At 36.8% G+C, this 16,851-nt stretch overlaps 1 protein-coding gene and 2 pseudogenes across 2 annotated transcripts; 1 reads left to right on the top strand and 2 right to left on the bottom strand.

The window, feature by feature from the left end:
• The first annotated feature begins 4,098 nt into the window (after positions 1-4,098).
• On the top strand, positions 4,099-5,411 carry LOC149198844 (beta-phenylalanine coenzyme A ligase pseudogene; annotated as a pseudogene).
• A 2,630-nt stretch (positions 5,412-8,041) lies between these two features.
• Positions 8,042-9,511, bottom strand: LOC149198843 (uncharacterized). Its single transcript, XM_089400385.1, has 3 exons — positions 9,329-9,511; positions 8,662-8,666; positions 8,042-8,528 (listed from the first exon to the last, which is right to left on the bottom strand). Exons 1-3 carry the CDS (start codon positions 9,509-9,511, stop codon positions 8,042-8,044), a joined length of 675 nt encoding a protein of 224 aa, XP_089256511.1.
• LOC149198842 (sugar transport protein 7-like) lies at positions 8,528-14,110 on the bottom strand (annotated as a pseudogene). The gene is made up of 3 exons (XR_016253229.1): positions 13,066-14,110; positions 9,058-12,006; positions 8,528-8,666 (listed from the first exon to the last, which is right to left on the bottom strand). The product of XR_016253229.1 is annotated as a sugar transport protein 7-like (transcript).
• Between the last annotated feature and the right edge of the window lie 2,741 nt (positions 14,111-16,851).

Below are 16,851 nucleotides of genomic sequence, written 5' to 3'. Positions count from 1 at the left end.
ATGAGCACCCCAATCACACCTATATGAAGCCACTGATTCGTTGGGTTAAAGGTCCCTCGCCAATATACAACTCTCTAATGCTATTGCTCAAAAGAAACCCAAGAAAACATTGTTCTGACAACACAGGGTATTTATTATTACCTCCATATTTGCTAAAATTTGCATTTTCTGTCTTACAAACGTTCTGAAGTTAAGTTGTCTTCCCTGAGCATAGATGCAGACGAACAATTTGCAAATGATGAGGAAAATTAGGGATTTAAAAATATAAATTTGCATGCTTGCTAGTTCCTAAAGAATATCCCAATAACTCCAGCACATATAAAGAGCAAATTCTTTGTAGGAAAAGAAAAGGAAATTCTGTTAAACTTAAATGATCAAATATGTTGCATAAATCTGCCACCAACGACATTGAAAGATTACATTTATATTGGTCTCACGAAGAAGCATGAACCTGCCAAGTTCCAACACTAATTGCTACCAAAGGACTACCTAGATATGTGTTCAACAAAATAGCAACAAATTCTTCATTGGCATATCAAATGGAAACACTGCAAACCCCCAAACCATGAAATCCTGAAAACCATTAAATTAAGTCTGATGAATGTTGACTGAACTTTAAAATTCTATTTTCTCCATATGAAATCCAATGAGGTCAAAACCACTCTCAAACATCCTCAGTCATTTCATAGTAATGTTAAAAATTTAAGTAAAGGGATGAAAATGAAAAATAAAGGAAATGCCACTTTTACTTTAAGAATTTAACATTACCATTTGGCATTGATTGCTAGTGTTTCTAGGGTTGATATGTGTGAGGCAAATGAGAGGAGACATGCTTTCCTTAGATGAGTTGTTTTTGGAGGGAAACAACCCCAAATTTCCCTCAAAACAACATCAATACTCATAAAATTGCATTTTGTGGGGTCCATAGTTGGTTTGGCAATAAACCTACCATTTATGGAAAAAGTTTGGACCAGTTTTTGTGGTTTTTCTGGTGAAATAGGCCCATAAACTAGGTTTTTTTGTCTGGTTTGACTCGATCGCCAATGAACAGGTTGGTTTGATCGGTTTTCGGCTCAAGCCGGCTGGTTTGATCAGTTTTGAGGTCATTGCACACTGTAGTCTATGGTGGAGCTCCCCTCAGCAAGGAGTCTGCAGAAGAATTTGTTTCTCGGTTCCCCACAGTCACGCTATCGCAGGTAACTCGTTATTTTCCTAGTTGCAGCAAATTTGAGGACATGTCTGTATGTTTACTCTAAAAAGTTGTCAGAGTTTAAAGAGGCTACAATTTCGTCTGGAAAATAATGGAATTCAATAAGATTCTGTAGAAATTTTTGGAAATCGTGGTTATCACTTTAATTTTTTAAGATTTCGGGTGCCCGATGTTCTTGATGGTGCTGAATTCATTACAATGGAAATTCAGCCAGATTTTGCAGATGTTTGGAAATACTGGTTATAGCTTTAAGCTTCTAAGATTTTGAGTCTCTGAAGTTTTTGATGGTGCTGAATCCATTTCTAACATAAAAAAACCTTTCAAACACTCTTAAAAATAGATTTTATGAAAAATATTCACCCGATTCTAGCGATTCTAGGGTCCAGGCAAAATTGTAGCACTATAGACAGATGACAGGCGCCAAAGTGACATCCTAGGAGATTCAATGTCCTCTTCCAGAGTTCATATGTAAAACGAGGAATTGTCTAAAATAGGTCCAATTCTTAATACACAATCGCCCACCTACCTAGACAGCATTAACACACATCATCTGCCAGACAGAAACGCTGTCTAGCAGTCACTGCCAGAAACCATGATGGGCAGGGTAGCAGGGGTGGAAACGACCATGATAGACGACCTCTGCCACATCATGGTTCCACCCTGCCTACAATAATGGGTTTCCTGTGCATCGTTGTTCCAGGTAGTCGATGCAAGTAAATGATGTTTCTGTTTGGAGATTAAGGTTTGTAGCATCATCGGGCTTGGTCATACGATGCAGGACAGTTTAAACACATTTAACATGCATGGTGTTTTTTCGGTTTTTTTGGGGTAGGAATCTAATTATCAATGTCAACAACTTATGACTACAATTCTTTTGTTTTTTGGGCTGGATTTGGAATAAAACCAAGCAGAAGATCTACCTACAAAAGAACCAAAAAGTCACTTCATTAGATTACATCCATTCAATCTTTTCCTCTACCGTTGTCATCGTAAGCATTGACTCCCAACACTCAGATTAAATTGAAAAGAGGTTGGAGTTCCTTATTGCAATTAAGGCACTCCTTATGCCTCAACGTATGCAAATTTTTCACTATGCCATCTATGCCATCTCAGGCATGTTGTTATAAGTTGTTGCTTTCTCACAACACAACACTAGTTGCTTTACACTGAGTAAAAGACCACCTAACTGGGCTCTTCACTCTTTTATGTGGCACAATAGAGTATTGAATCTACCTTCAATGGTAAACAACCATTGTAACCACCATTGAAGTCCAGAATGAATCTTCTATATAATAAAAAACAATAAAGTCAAGTGCAGCTTCCTTGGTTGGTGAAAGTGGGTAGTTAATGGAAGCAAGTGGGTAGTTAATATAGCTTCCATTAGAGTTTAAAATCCTGCCCTTGACATGCTAGTGTTTGTGAATGTGCTTCCATCACACAATAGTCACAATAGTTGGGGTTAGGTGCAACTTTCAACCAACTTAGATGTAATATTATGATGATTAGCTCTAAGGTTATTTAAAATTTAAATAAATTGGCTTTTAACCTTGACCATGATGGACTGGTGATCAGCTTAGTGGTTCTCCAATGTTTCATAGATCTTGTGTGCACATGCAACATTGTCCATTGTTGCTTCTTGAACATTGTTGACAATTCTAGTATTCTTTCTTCACCTTGGCAATCCTTTCAGTATGAACCCAATCACATATGAAACATTTCAATGTTCTTTCATTTCAATATTCTTTTCCTCTTCCTTGTGACTTTTTGTGTATTGTGTCTTACTTTGAGCAATTTGGTTTAGCTAGGGAGAATTGTAGGTATATAAAAAAAATAGAGCCTAAAACCTTATTATTGTTTTTTTCCTACTTCCACTTCTTATAAAAATCATCCCAATTCTTTCATTGGTTCTCATAATACTTATCCATTTGAATTGCCTCATCTACTATGTGTGGATCATTTTGATCTGATTCATGTATTAAAGTTGCAACCCATCAAGGAATCGGTTCACCTTCAACTAACATATTTCTTAAGTTCCCAGGGCAAGGAGGCTCATCCTTCAGGATTTATCTAAAGCAAGATAACCCATTGAATGTATTCATTACCACTTCAAACCCACTCATTCATCATTCAACTCCATATCCCTCACAAAAGGCAATAGTGAAAGGTTTGAAAGGTGTAGCCATTGTGGTGGTAGTGGGAAGCACTGTTATGGGCCCTAGGGCTGCCTCTAATTAGTTCAAGGCTTAACACCTGAAGATGGTGGTTTTGAGACGTAATAGGGAATTTACTTTATTTTATGTTTTATTGCTATTCAAACTCCCTAGAACCCTAATGTAACCATTCATTTGTAATAATTATTCATTTTATTATCAGATACAATATTATAGCATAACTTCTGGAAATCTTTTAACATCAAATTTTCACTCATGAGAGCTAATATCAACACAGGGTTTTATACCATAATTGTGGCTACTGGCCAGATTAAAAACTCTTGGTGTATCCTCACGCCCCTCCTGTGCATTCCCTCATGGTGGGTAGTTTGACTCTTCTTGTCTAAAATGGTGGTTCTGGTCTTTGGGACTACATTGTTGCAACTTGGATGATTGGGAGTTTGAGATTCATAAACTTCATTCTTATTAAAGCAAAATTCTCTTGGATAAATCACATCAAGTTTTAGGATCGATGTGTTTTGAACTTCTACTAAGGTTCATCATCAGGAAAAAAATCTTATTGTGCATATGCCCATCGGGGTTTCCCAATCTAACATTGAATCAAACTGTAAGATAGGTCCTATCATCTTTACCCTTGCTATTCCTGGCATTAGAATCTAGACATAGTACCTAACTATTTTGGTGAGATTACACCTACGTTATGCTCTTTCTTTAGTCATGTTGCAAGAAGTTTTGCAGGGCTACGGGCTCACGGAAACCGCAGTAGTAGCAGCATATTTAGATGGTGAAGAAGAAAGTAGGCACTATGGATCAGTTGGCTTGTTGACTCCAAATACTGAAGCAAAAATAATTGATCCTGATTCTGGGACTCCTCTACCTCCAAACAATAGAGGAGAATTGTGGCTTCATGGTCCCATTGTTATGAAAGGTATGTGCTTCTTAAACATTATTTCCTTCATAAAATGAAAATTTGATATCATGAAATGTATTTTACTATAAGATCAATGAACCAAACGCATCCTTGGACCCAATATAAGTAGTAAAACTGCCATGGACCAAGAAGTAAACTATGCTATCAAAGATATTTACCCTATGGCATAAAACAAAATAGAGCTATAAAATGGGAAGCATCCAATTCTGTTCTATAGAAGTACTCAATTAAGTACTTTATTTTACCAAGAGTTCATGGCTCTGAAGAGGGCTGAGGTGTTAGAGAGGTACTACAGAATTTAAATCAGTAACCAGATCGGGACTAAATTTCACACACTGGCCAAATGCTCTACTACCTGAGACTAAATATTCAATTCGGTCTTTGTCATCATAAAATTAACGATTTTCATGATAGTCCGCATAATGAATTTTAGCATTAACCTTTTCTAGAGAAAACTCCACTCTGAAAAGATACACATTATTTAACTACCCACTATTCTAAAACAAACATGGTGATTTGAACTTATTCATCAATTTTGTATGCATAATATATGCCAAGATGGTGGTCTGTTCAGGCCTTTTTACTCAAACCCTCTATTCCCATTTCTCCCACAAAACTCTATGACCCCATTTACAGTTTCCTTCCTGTTTCCCCACTCTGGGTAACATATATACTTGAACTTAGCTTGATGTTCCTGAGAAAATTATTTCTTTTAGACTAGAAAACTTCTTGAAAATAAGGATTGTGGAGATGTGTTGTTTCCCTTTAACAACGAACTCTTTAAGGGTGAGATGACACACCTTCAAAATCTGATTTTACTTTTGTTGTAGGGTTTCTGATAAATAAGTGAAACAACGGTATTTAGAATGATGAATAATTTACAATCTGATCCTTTCCTTCAGGGTTCATTATTCTACATTTTGACGTCGTCATTTATTTTACTGTAGGTTATTTGAACAATCCAGAAGCTACTACTTCTGCTCTGGATGTGGATGGCTGGCTACGAACAGGTGATCTTTGTTACATTGATGATGATGGTTACATCTTTGTAGTGGACATATTGAAAGAGTTGATCAAATATAACGGTTACCAGGGGTGACCTACATCTCTTTGAGAAGTCTTAACTTGTTAATATGTGTATTCTGCTAAACTTTTGCAAACAATTAGGTAAATTCTTCTTAAACTCAGCCGTAAGATAAACTTTTTTGGTACATGGTATTGTAGGTTGCTCCTGCTGAATTAGAAGCAACAAATTCTTCATTGGCATATATGCAGAGGATCTTTAATATAGATAATGAGGAAGACGAACCCTTCATTATGGCCTTCTCCTTAAGAATGTGTACATCCAAGCTGCGTTGTCTTTTGATTTGGAAACCTTTTCAAGCGCATGACATTCTCACAATAAATACCATCTAGAGGATTACTACACATTCAAAGTCATTATAGCCATCCACTCATCCTCCATAGCTTATATCTTTATGGGGAGAAGAAAAGATGATACCTCCCAAAAACGAAATCAAGAGTTGTTCCAGCCTTGTACATTAAGAGCAGTTATTGGATCTTCAACATTGTTGCCAAATACAATAGAATTATTACACTGACCATCATCGATAACGACTTCATGACTTCCCACAACCACATTCAATCGGAAGAAACAGAGTTGAATATCTCTAATAGATGCATTAAATCATCAAACTGGGTGTAAAAATGGTTCCATTATGACATAAATTAAATTGTGTAATTTGTAGGGATTCAAGACTAATTTCTAATTAGCATGAGGCCTTATTATGAATGTAATATCAGCACTTTTCAAGTATAAATTTCTATGATAAAAGAGTGACTGCCATTCAGGGTACAAATAGATCTGCTGGGAAACTTGACCAGAAATCACTATTAGCAAATTCACACGAGTGTTGTGCATAAGAAAACTATTAAGTATCTTAACAACACGATTACAAATAGCACGAGAATGTAAGGAATACGTCAGTTGAATAAGATATTTCCCTTGATATCATGCAAACAACATATCCATACTCTGCCATTGCAAAAACAAGTGTTCAATTTTTCTATCTTTTCTAAAAATGCAAAGAATGTTACCTCATTTTTAAAAGTTGAGTCACATTTTCTAAATGCCAGACCTGGGATCGATAACACTCCAAAGAGCTCTGTTGAAAGCAATAATCACAAATGTATCAATGACATTCCTTTCTTCTGCCTACAAAGATGAGCACCCCCAATCACACCTATATGAAGCCACTGATGCGTTGGGTTAAAGGTCCCTCACCAATATACGGTTCTCTAATGCTATTGCTCAAAAGAAACCCAAGAAAACATTGTTCTGACACCACAGGGCATTTATTATTACCTCCATATTTGCTAAAATTTGCATTTTCTGTCTTACAAAAGTTCTGAAGCTAAGTTTTCTTCTCTGAGCATAGATGCAGACGAACAATTTGCAAATGATGAGGAGAATTAGGGATTTAAAAATATAAATTTGCATGCTTGCTGGTTCCTAAAGAATATCCCAATAACTCCAGCACATATAAAGAGCAAATTCTTTGTAGGAAAAGAAAAGGCAAATCTGTTAAACTTAAATGATCAAATATGTTGCATAAATCTGCCACCAACGACGTTGAAACAGTACATTTATATTGGTCTCACGAAGAAGCATGAACCTGCCAAGTTCCAACACTAATTGCTACAAAAGGACAGCCTAGATATGTGTTCAACAAAATAGCAACAAATTCTTCATTGGGTCACATTGGGGCTACAGTTAATAGAACTACACCCTTGGGACATGTTGATAGTATTGCGATTGAAGTAAATGGAACTGTTTTTATGGAATAATGTTGCTTTGGGATCGGGTTGGAGTTAATGGAGCTGCATTCCTAGGGCATGTTGCTCTGGCATTGAGTTGGATTGGGCCTAGAGTTAATGGAACTGCACCTTGGGACATGTTGCTCTGTTGCAGGGGCATCAGGTCGGATAGGGGCCGGGACATGTTGCTGTATTGCAAGGGCATCAGGTCAGATTGGGGTTGGGAGTTGCTCTGTTGCAGTGCCATCAGGTTGGATTGGGGTCGGAGTTGAGGAAACTGCACTGCTAGGACATGTCGCTCCAAGGACTCCTAAGTTGTTTCTTGCGCAATTGCTACTGCATGGAGTCTCTGATGGTAATGACTATGACACAGGTGGCGGCCCAACAACCTGTCCTGGATGCATTTGTAGAGGTAGATGTCTGACATTCTGCAATGGACGAGCCACTGATTGCATTGGTAAGGGGATGTTACTCCTTATGTTTATGGGAAGGGTTGGGGACTTATTTCTCATGAACTCGCTGCTGGAATTTATTCTGAAAGGATAAACGAATTAACTTGAAAAGAGGTTAATCAATTTCTTTCGTAATCACAGCCACCTTAAGAACTGTTTACATATGGAAAGTTCAGAATCACATCAAAATTCTCTAAATCCTACCCTACACAATATTTAATTCCAGCATGTTCAAAAACATTTCTTATGAATCACATCAAAATTTTTGAAATTCAACCCTACATAATATTTAATTCCAGAATGTTCAAAAACATTTCCTATGAATCTCCAGGGATTTCTGTTATGCAATCCTGAAGTGTCTCAACTGTCACAAAACCTTAAAGAAAATTTTGAAATATAATGTCCACAAAACCTAAAACACAGACCATTTTACGCTGAACAGGTTGAAAGCTTGGAACATTTAGTCTGCCCCTTCATCTTGAGCTTTGACAAAAGCTTCTTCCTCAACTTTGCGACCAGAAACACTTTCTGTCTCACCATAGACCGGTAAATGGGCTTCAGAACTTCCATCCTCTGTAAGCTGGGAATGGGCAACATCTCCTTTATGTAACTTGTGGCGTTTCTTGGATGGCATATCTCTTTCTTCCTTCACTGAATCATCTTTTCTTTTTCCAAGAACATTGTATTTTCCAGTCTCTGTTGTCTCCTGCTCCTTTGTCTTTGTCATTCCTAACATAGACAGGTGTTTTTTCCCTGACATATGTAGCTCATGAAGATTTTCTAGGCTTCCACAGTTAACCTCACAAAGAGAACACCACCCCACCAGTCCTTGTGGCTGCTTTTTCTGTGGCTTTACTACATCTTCTGAACCCTTTTCCTTCAACTTTTTTAAACTGGACTGGTGCTTCTTCCCAAGCACATGTTGTTTGTGAAGAACTTCCTTTGTGCTACAGGTAACATCACAGAGTCAGCACCACCCAGGGATCTTTGGAGTCTTAGCATCCATATCTTTGATGCCTGGGATCTCCCTATGTACCCTGTTTTTAGACTTTGGTTGCAATCCAGAATCTGAGTTCTTACCCAACCTGGACTTGAAAATATGAAAAGCATACCCAATGTTAGTAATAAAAGTAGTATGCTCTATAATTTCCAATACGAAGATCAACCTCTCTGCATTTTCCCAGCCTCAGAAAGACAGCATAGAGGTTGTTTTAATGCCTAGTGAATGTGGTATTTCCCTCAACAGTGATAAAGGCTCCCACAATATCAAACATTGCTCAATTTGTAAACAAAAAGATTGGACAAATTACTAAAACAGTAAACAACTTTTCTGGCACAATAAGAAAAGGTAGAAAAAGAATGGATACACTACTGAATCAGAAAACAAAGTTCAAAGTTGAGAGGCTAAGAAGTGAATGAAAAAGGATGGATACATTGCACAATTCGGAATGGAAATTTGAAATAAAAAACAAATACCTCTTGTTGGCATGACTGATGTTGATAGATCTGAGGTGGAGATGAAGTTTGATTAACAAATTCCTGCTGTTGATATTGTTGAGTTGGATTCACAGACCGGTTCAAGCTTTGCAAATGGCCAATGGAATATCCAATAGGCTCTGCCCCATAATTCATAATATTCAAAGTGGGTTCTCTGTCAATAATGGGTTGTCTGTAGGGATCCCTAATCATCGTGTCTCTGAGGTCATGGGTACCAATCGAGGAGAAAGGGTAGGCGGCATTGCCCTACCTCCCATGTGAATGGGGACAGATTGGCGGAGAGCAAACACCGAGGAAGGCAACGATGTTGATGAGAATGGTAAGGGGGAAGAGTTGTAACGCCTTGCAGAGATTCCAGTGTGTAATAAGTGTGGCCTGAAGATAACCTTGATAAAGGAGCCCTTGTACCGCCATGATTCTCTGTATAATCCATTTAGGACACTCCACTGGGCACATGAATCCGTATAGAAGAGAATTTACCACTAGAAGTGGAAACATCTTGCTCTGTTGGTTGATCCTCGGGGTTGTTCCTCTTTCGGTCATTTGTTCCTGAATTATATCAAAATTGCAACAAAAGAACTTAGTCCACATTAATAAACTGAATTTTTCTGGAGCCAACACGTGAATCTACCCGTCTAGGCACTTGCAAGAAATGTTGCATGGGAGACTGTAATGTAAACTGAACACTGAGTACCTGGAGAAGCGATATTTCCATCAAGTTTAGACAGATGAATTTGCTCAAAAGACAATTTACCAGCACAAATGGAAACATCCCACTCTGTTCGTTGATCCCCGTTTAGTTTTACAGAGGCCCCTTGCTATAGAGAACCTTCTCTAAAAACCTTTCAACGTTGAAAGGATAAACGAATTAACTTACAAAGACGTTAATCAATTTCTTTTGTAATCACAGCCACCTTAAGAACTGTTTACATAGGGAAAGTTCAGAATCACATCAAAATTTTCTAAGTCCTGCCCTACGCAATATTTAATTCCTGCATGTTCAAAAACATTTCTTATGAATCACATCAAAATTTTCGAAACTCAACCCTACGTAATATTTAATTCCAGCATGTTCAAAAAGATTTCTTATGAATCTCTAGGGATTTCTGTTCGGCAATCCTGAAGTGTCTCAACTGTCACAAAACCTTAAAGAAAATTTTGAAATCTAATGTCCACAGAACCTAAAACACAGACCATTTTAGGCTTAACAGGTTGAAATCTTGGAACATTTAATCTGCCCCTTCATCTTGAGCTTTGACAAAAGCTTCTTCCGCAACTTTGCGACCAGCAACACTTTCTGTCTCACCATAGACCGGTAAATGGGCTTCAGAATTTCCATCCTCTGTAAGCTGGGCATGGGCAGCATCTCCTTTATGTAACTTGTGGCGTTTCTTGTATGGCATATCTCTTTCTTCCTTCACTGAATCATCTTTTCTTTTTCCAAGAACATTGTCTTTTCTAGTCTCTACTGTCTCCTGCTCCTTTGTCTTTACCATTTCTAACATGGACAAGTGTTCTTTCCCCTGACATATGTAGCTCATGAAGACTTTCTAGACTTCCACAGTTAACCTCACAAAGACAACACCACCCCACCAGTCCTTGTGGATGCTTTTTTTATGGCTTTACTACATCTTCTGAACCCTTTTCCTTCAACTTTTTTAACCTGGACTAGTGCTTCTTCCCAAACACATGTTGTTTGTGAAGAAATTCCTTTGTGCTACAGGTAACATCACAGAGTGAGCACCACCCAGGGATCTTTGGAGTCTTAGCATCCATATCTTTGATGCCTGGGATCTCCCTATGTGCCCTGTTTTTAGACTTTGGTTGCAATCTAGAATCTGAGCTCTTAAACAACCTGGACTTAAAATTCTGAAAAGCATACCCAATGTTAGTAATAAAAGTAGTATGCTCTATAATTTCCAATATGAAGATCAACCTCTCTGCATTTTCCCAGCCTCAGAAAGACAGCAGAGAGGTTGTTTTAATGCCTAGTGAATGTGGTATTGCCCTCAACAGTGATAAAGGCTCCCACAATATCAAACATTGCTCAATTAGTAAACAAAAAGAATGGAAAAATCCCTGAAAAAGTAAACAACTTTTATGGCACTTAATTGATCATCATCCCTCATCAGGGATGAAAAGAAAGCATAAATGATTTATTGAGATTGAGAAACAGTGATTGATACCATTGACAAATTTTATTTAGGGTGTAAAATCGTCTATGAATGATCATTTTGGTGATGATAATTTTGATGTTTTGTATTTAGAAATTCATAATGCATTGAAATCCAAAAACAAAAAAAAAACCATCAAAAAAAATCCATCACTTTTCCTGAACTTTCTTGACAATTCTCTGAAAGTGGAGACAAAAGCTACTGAAATAGACTTGTAAATTACAATGAACAAATGAAAAACCTCCCAAACTAAGTTATTCTTTAAGTGAATTACTAAACTAAACTAAGTTATTCTTTAAGTGAATTACAGTTCTGGTAGTTTTCCTTTTGGTGCCCCCTCCTCGACGCAAGGAACTATTTTCTTCCAAAACCAGTGCTTTCTCCATTCAAAAATCATTTCTTCAATGGGTACACCCTTGGTTTCTGGCAAGAAGAGGTACACAAAGGCAGTCATGATACAGATCTAGCCCGCAAATAACAGGAAAATCCCGTACCTGAATGTGCATAAAAGAGATAGGAAGACGTGCGCAATTGCAAATGTGAAAAGAAGGTTCACAGAGACCGTTATTGCCTGTCCAGCAGAACGTGTTTCTAGTGGGAAAATTTCACTCGGCACGGTCCATCCAAGAGGACCCCATGACCACCCAAATACAGCCACAAATAAGCAGAAGGTTGCCACCAACAACGCTGAGAAGCCTTTGGATAGTACTTTGTCCCCTCCAAACTTTAGGCCAAAGATTATGGCAACAGAAACCTATGAAAAAGGATAATATTATTATTCATGAATCCAACAGTAAACAATCCAACAATAAAGGGAAAAATCTCTATAATCTGCTACTAATTATTTCAGGATCAAATGAAAATATGGTCAACTTCATTTGTGCAGTGCAGTCAATTTCCCAGATTAATGAAGGGATTTAGATTTAAGAACTTTGGAAACAGATTCGCGTGTCCTTGTTGCAACTTAGACAGACTATAAAATCTCTCCTTCCAAGCTACTTAGAAGATGGGGTTACAAACTTACAATTCATCTCATTTTGCACATCCGAGTGGTTGTTGCTGATATAATGGGATGTTATCCCCTCCACCCAATTTTAAATCTCACATCAATGTTATCCCCTCCATTCCATTTTAAATCCTACATCCCAGTAGTTGTGGTTGGTACAATGCAATGCCTCCCCGCAATTTTGAATCACACTGGCTAAGTAAATTTCTAATTTAATTGGAGAATTTATATCCAAGTTTTTTTCCATAAATTAACAGGAATTTCTGTAACAATAACATTTCAGAAGTAATAGGGAGTTCTGTGGTGAATAAAGGCATTCATCAAGATAATTGAAGCATGTTTGTTCAAGCTCCGTTCTCACCTCACTCAGCTGCTGCAGGCAAGAACTCTGGTTTCCTATTCAGCTCTGAAAATGTAAGCGAGACAGGTCACAAAAGGACTCGGGCATGGAGAGCTACCATGGTTGCAGAAAACTCAAATAAAAAATAAAGCATGTTATCTGGGGCTTTGTTTAGCTGGTGTAAAAGTAAGATACCAATGCAATTCCCATGGTTTAAAACTTTTCTAACCCTAATAATCGATAAGAGATCATCACTTCCATTCGGTTTCTAGATTCGAGGAACAGGAAATCTCAGAAAATGGATAGGAACTGGTATTCCCTGTCTGTTGGGGACCTCCCAATCCATGGTTAGAACATGGGTCATGATTCTTGAGCTTTGGCAGCTCAATTACCAAGTCTAAGATATATATTGTCATTCTTAAAAACAGGAAACATGAAATGCTGTGAAAAAGCAGAACAAAGACTACCTCTATGCGTTTTAGTCTTCCCTTACAGACTATCATCTGAATACCCCCACTAAGTAGCAGGGCTCTGCGCCCCCACCTGTCAACAGTGGCAATAGATACAAGGGTTGAAGCTACAAGAACAGCTCCAGTCATGACAGACGAGTAGAGGGAAGCATTTGCACCAAAGCCCAAACTGCCGAAAAGGACAGGGGCATAGAACAATATTGAATTGATTCCAGTCAAAATCTGAAACATTGGCATACAGATTGCCATCACAACATGTGGCCGATTCCTCCTCTCTAAAATATTCCTGAATGGATGCTAGATGAATTTAGCCAGTGCAGCTGCATCGACCATATCCTCATACTCTGCTTCTACATTCCTAGTGCCCCTGATCTTCTCCAGGACAGCTATGCCTTTCTCTAGATGACCACGTTCTATCAAACTGTTGGGGGCATCAGGAAGGAACATCCCTCCAACAGTCATCAAAAGTGCAGGACCTGCAGCCAAGCCCAGAGAGACGCCATCCCCAAGTTTTTATGTGCTGAGTCCCATAATTAACCATATTTTCTGTGAAGATCCCGAGTGTTGTGGCCAACTGGAACATTAGATTAAGCCCTCCGCGGAATTTTGGTGGTGCTAACTCTGAGAGGTACAGAGGAACACCCTTGACACATTCAAACAAAAATCTCTGTAAACCCAAGGCATTCATATCTAAACAAAAAAACTCTGTAACTCAAATCACTCCAATTCAAAGCCAGATGTCTAAAGCTTTAGTAATGCGTGCTTTTATCAATATATCTTGGAGAAACTCTTTCGAAATCATTGAGCCCAAAACCCATACAAGCCAACCTGATTTGCGAAGCCTATTCCCACTCCAAGCATTATGCGCCCAATAATGAGCATGCCTAAGCTGATGGCACCGGCGTTGAGAGCTGCACACACAAGAAAACAGATGCCTCCACTTACAATACTGGCCTTGAGCTGCACCGCCATGATTCTCTGTATAATCCATTTGAAACACTCCTTGCGCTGCTCACGCGATAGCCAGGGAAGAAACAATAACGGATTTTTTCTTCTAGCGCTCAGAAATTTGAAGGTTGATCAAGTAAATATCGTGAACCGTTCCAACTACCTTCCATTGATTAACAATCATCTAATCGTCTAACACATAATCTAACGGCGCATAGGGATGACAGGTGGATTTTAGGAAAGTTTATTTCAAAGGGAAACGCCTTACGGCGTAATAAAATTTAAAAAAGTAAGAACGTCTTACTTTAATTGGTGATTGAAATGATTTGAAATTAAACTAAGAGATCAAAGGTTCAATCCCTTGGAAGTAATTAGGTCTAAAAGAGGAGTACAAGTTGTAGGATCCAGGTATAGTAGTAGCCGCCAATTGAATCAATGTCACTCTAATAATATATTTTATTCATATATTTCAATTTTAAAAATATAATAATCACAAATATGAAAATATCAATAACCCCAATTGGACATTAAAATTAATTTATGCATCACATGACTCTATTACCTAATATATCATGTCTCACTACTCAACCTAGACCTTCTTGGGAGATCCAACTCAACCTCTAGACAACCCACTATTCTGTATAGTTTAATTTTCCTAAATTAATTGGAAGTGCAATCAACTCACTATTTCGTACATTTTAATTTTCCTAGTTTATAGGAAATGCAACCATTTATGGAAAATCAACTAATTTGCTTAATAATAAGAAATATAAAATACATCAATAACATTACTAGACATTAAAATTAATTTATGCATCACATGACTCACATGACATAGAAATATATTATGTCTCACTACTCAACCTAGACCTTCTTGGGAGATCCAACTCAACCTCTAGACAACCCACTATTCTGTATAGTTTAATTTTCCTAAATTAATTGGAAGTGCAATCAACTCACTATTTCGTACATTTTAATTTTCCTAGTTTATAGGAAATGCAACCATTTATGGAAAATCAACTAATTTGCTTAATAATAAGAAATATAAAATACATCAATAACATTACTAGACATTAAAATTAATTTATGCATCACATGACTCACATGACATAGAAATGACCGAATATATGAAGTCTCACAACTTAACCTAGACCTTTTTGGGAGATCCAACTCATCCTCTAAGCAACCCAGTATTCCATACATTTTAATTTTCCTAGTTTGTAGGAAATGCAGCCACTTACAGAAAATCAACTAATTATCATGGTTTTTTTTTATGATGACAATGATGGTGATGATTGTCCATTAAGTCCTATATGATCTAGCAGACCTCAAGAAAGTAAGATTAAATACAATTAGTTAACATTTTATTTCATATTTCATATTGAATATTTAATATATTTATGAATTAATCATATTTAACTAATTATGATATACATTAATTAAACTCAAGCTTTTGTGATCCATATTTTGATTATTTGAAGACATTTTCAGAAGAAATCACATTGGTAGAATTAGGCCGACGCCTTTCGAACCAACCAGTGTGGTTCATCATCATGACAAGATGAACAGTCAGGTCATAGCTCCAAGTTAAATAGGAGTTAGGACCATGCAACAACTATAGGGGAAATAACAAAAAACGACTATTTTTTAACAGTTATAAGGGAAACAACGAAAAAGTCAGATCATAGCTCCAAGTTAAATAGGAGTTAGGACCATGCAACAACTATAGGGGAAATAACAAAAAACGACTATTTTTTAACAATTATAAGGGAAACAACGAAAAACGGCTATTTTTGACTGGATAGGAATATGAGACAAATTATTGTTATTTGTTAATAATTAATAATAAAATAATAAAACACATATAGTATATAATTATAAACCATAACTTGATATGGATCACAGAGGCCTCAATTCAACAATTATAAACATAATTATAAACAACCAACATGACCCTTATAAGTCAATTTTTTTATTCAAACAAAATAATAATTAAGTCAAATGAATTAAATGTAAAAGAAATAATATTAAGCTAATCCAGTCAAATAATATTAAATAGATATATTATTTAGCTATAAATTAATTATCTTGGTAAAAATAAAATATGTTTATGTCCTACGCTTATTTATAGTTATATGTTTATAATTATAAAAATAACCAATATGATCCTTATAAGTCAAAAAATTACTATTCAAATGAAACAATAACTAAGTTAAATTAATAATATTAAATTATTTAAGTCAAATAATATTAAATAGATATGATGATGATGATGATGGTTAACGTCCGCTGAGACCAAATAATGGTCTATCGGACCTAAAGAAACAAATTATCTATTTTGATTTAAGATTTTATTCCTATGCTCAAAAAGCTCGGAGAGAAGCCTCCCGAGCTCACTATAATTTTGACATTGTTAAAGGCTAGGAAGGTCAGTATTGTAACAAAGATTGTGAAACTGAGATCTAATGTGGTTATACGCTGGGCACTCTAAGAGGAAGTGGTTTTCATCCTCGATGTTCCTATTCTTACATATATGGCAGATCCTTTCCGTCCATGGCGTTTTAGGAACTGCCCAACGACCTATTTCACTATGGAGCTCATGAGAATTCGTTCTAATCTTTGCTATATTAATATTCTTCTTTGAGCTATTTAAAATAGAGAGATACTTTTGATCTTCTAGGGTGGGGTTGATGACCTTCTTATAATAACTTAATTTTCTTTTAGCCACTAAGTCTTTCTCACACCACATTTTTTCTTTGAACTTAGAAGTAACAATATCTTTAATGTTATTTATGTTTTGCAATGCATCATTTTCGTTGATCTCCCAATAGTTTA

The sequence above is a fragment of the Pinus tabuliformis genome, chromosome 2_1 (assembly GCF_031772625.1).
Source record: "Pinus tabuliformis cultivar Carrire ecotype Pingquan chromosome 2_1, CPIR1, whole genome shotgun sequence".
Taxonomy (NCBI): Eukaryota; Viridiplantae; Streptophyta; class Pinopsida; order Pinales; family Pinaceae; genus Pinus; species Pinus tabuliformis.
This window is presented reverse-complemented; position numbering and strand designations above follow the sequence as displayed.

What these genes read in the sequence shown, in the direction of transcription:
- LOC149198843 (XM_089400385.1), bottom strand. Translation starts at nt 9,511, where the DNA reads ATGGATTATACAGAGAATCATGGCGGTACAAGGGCTCCTTTATCAAGG.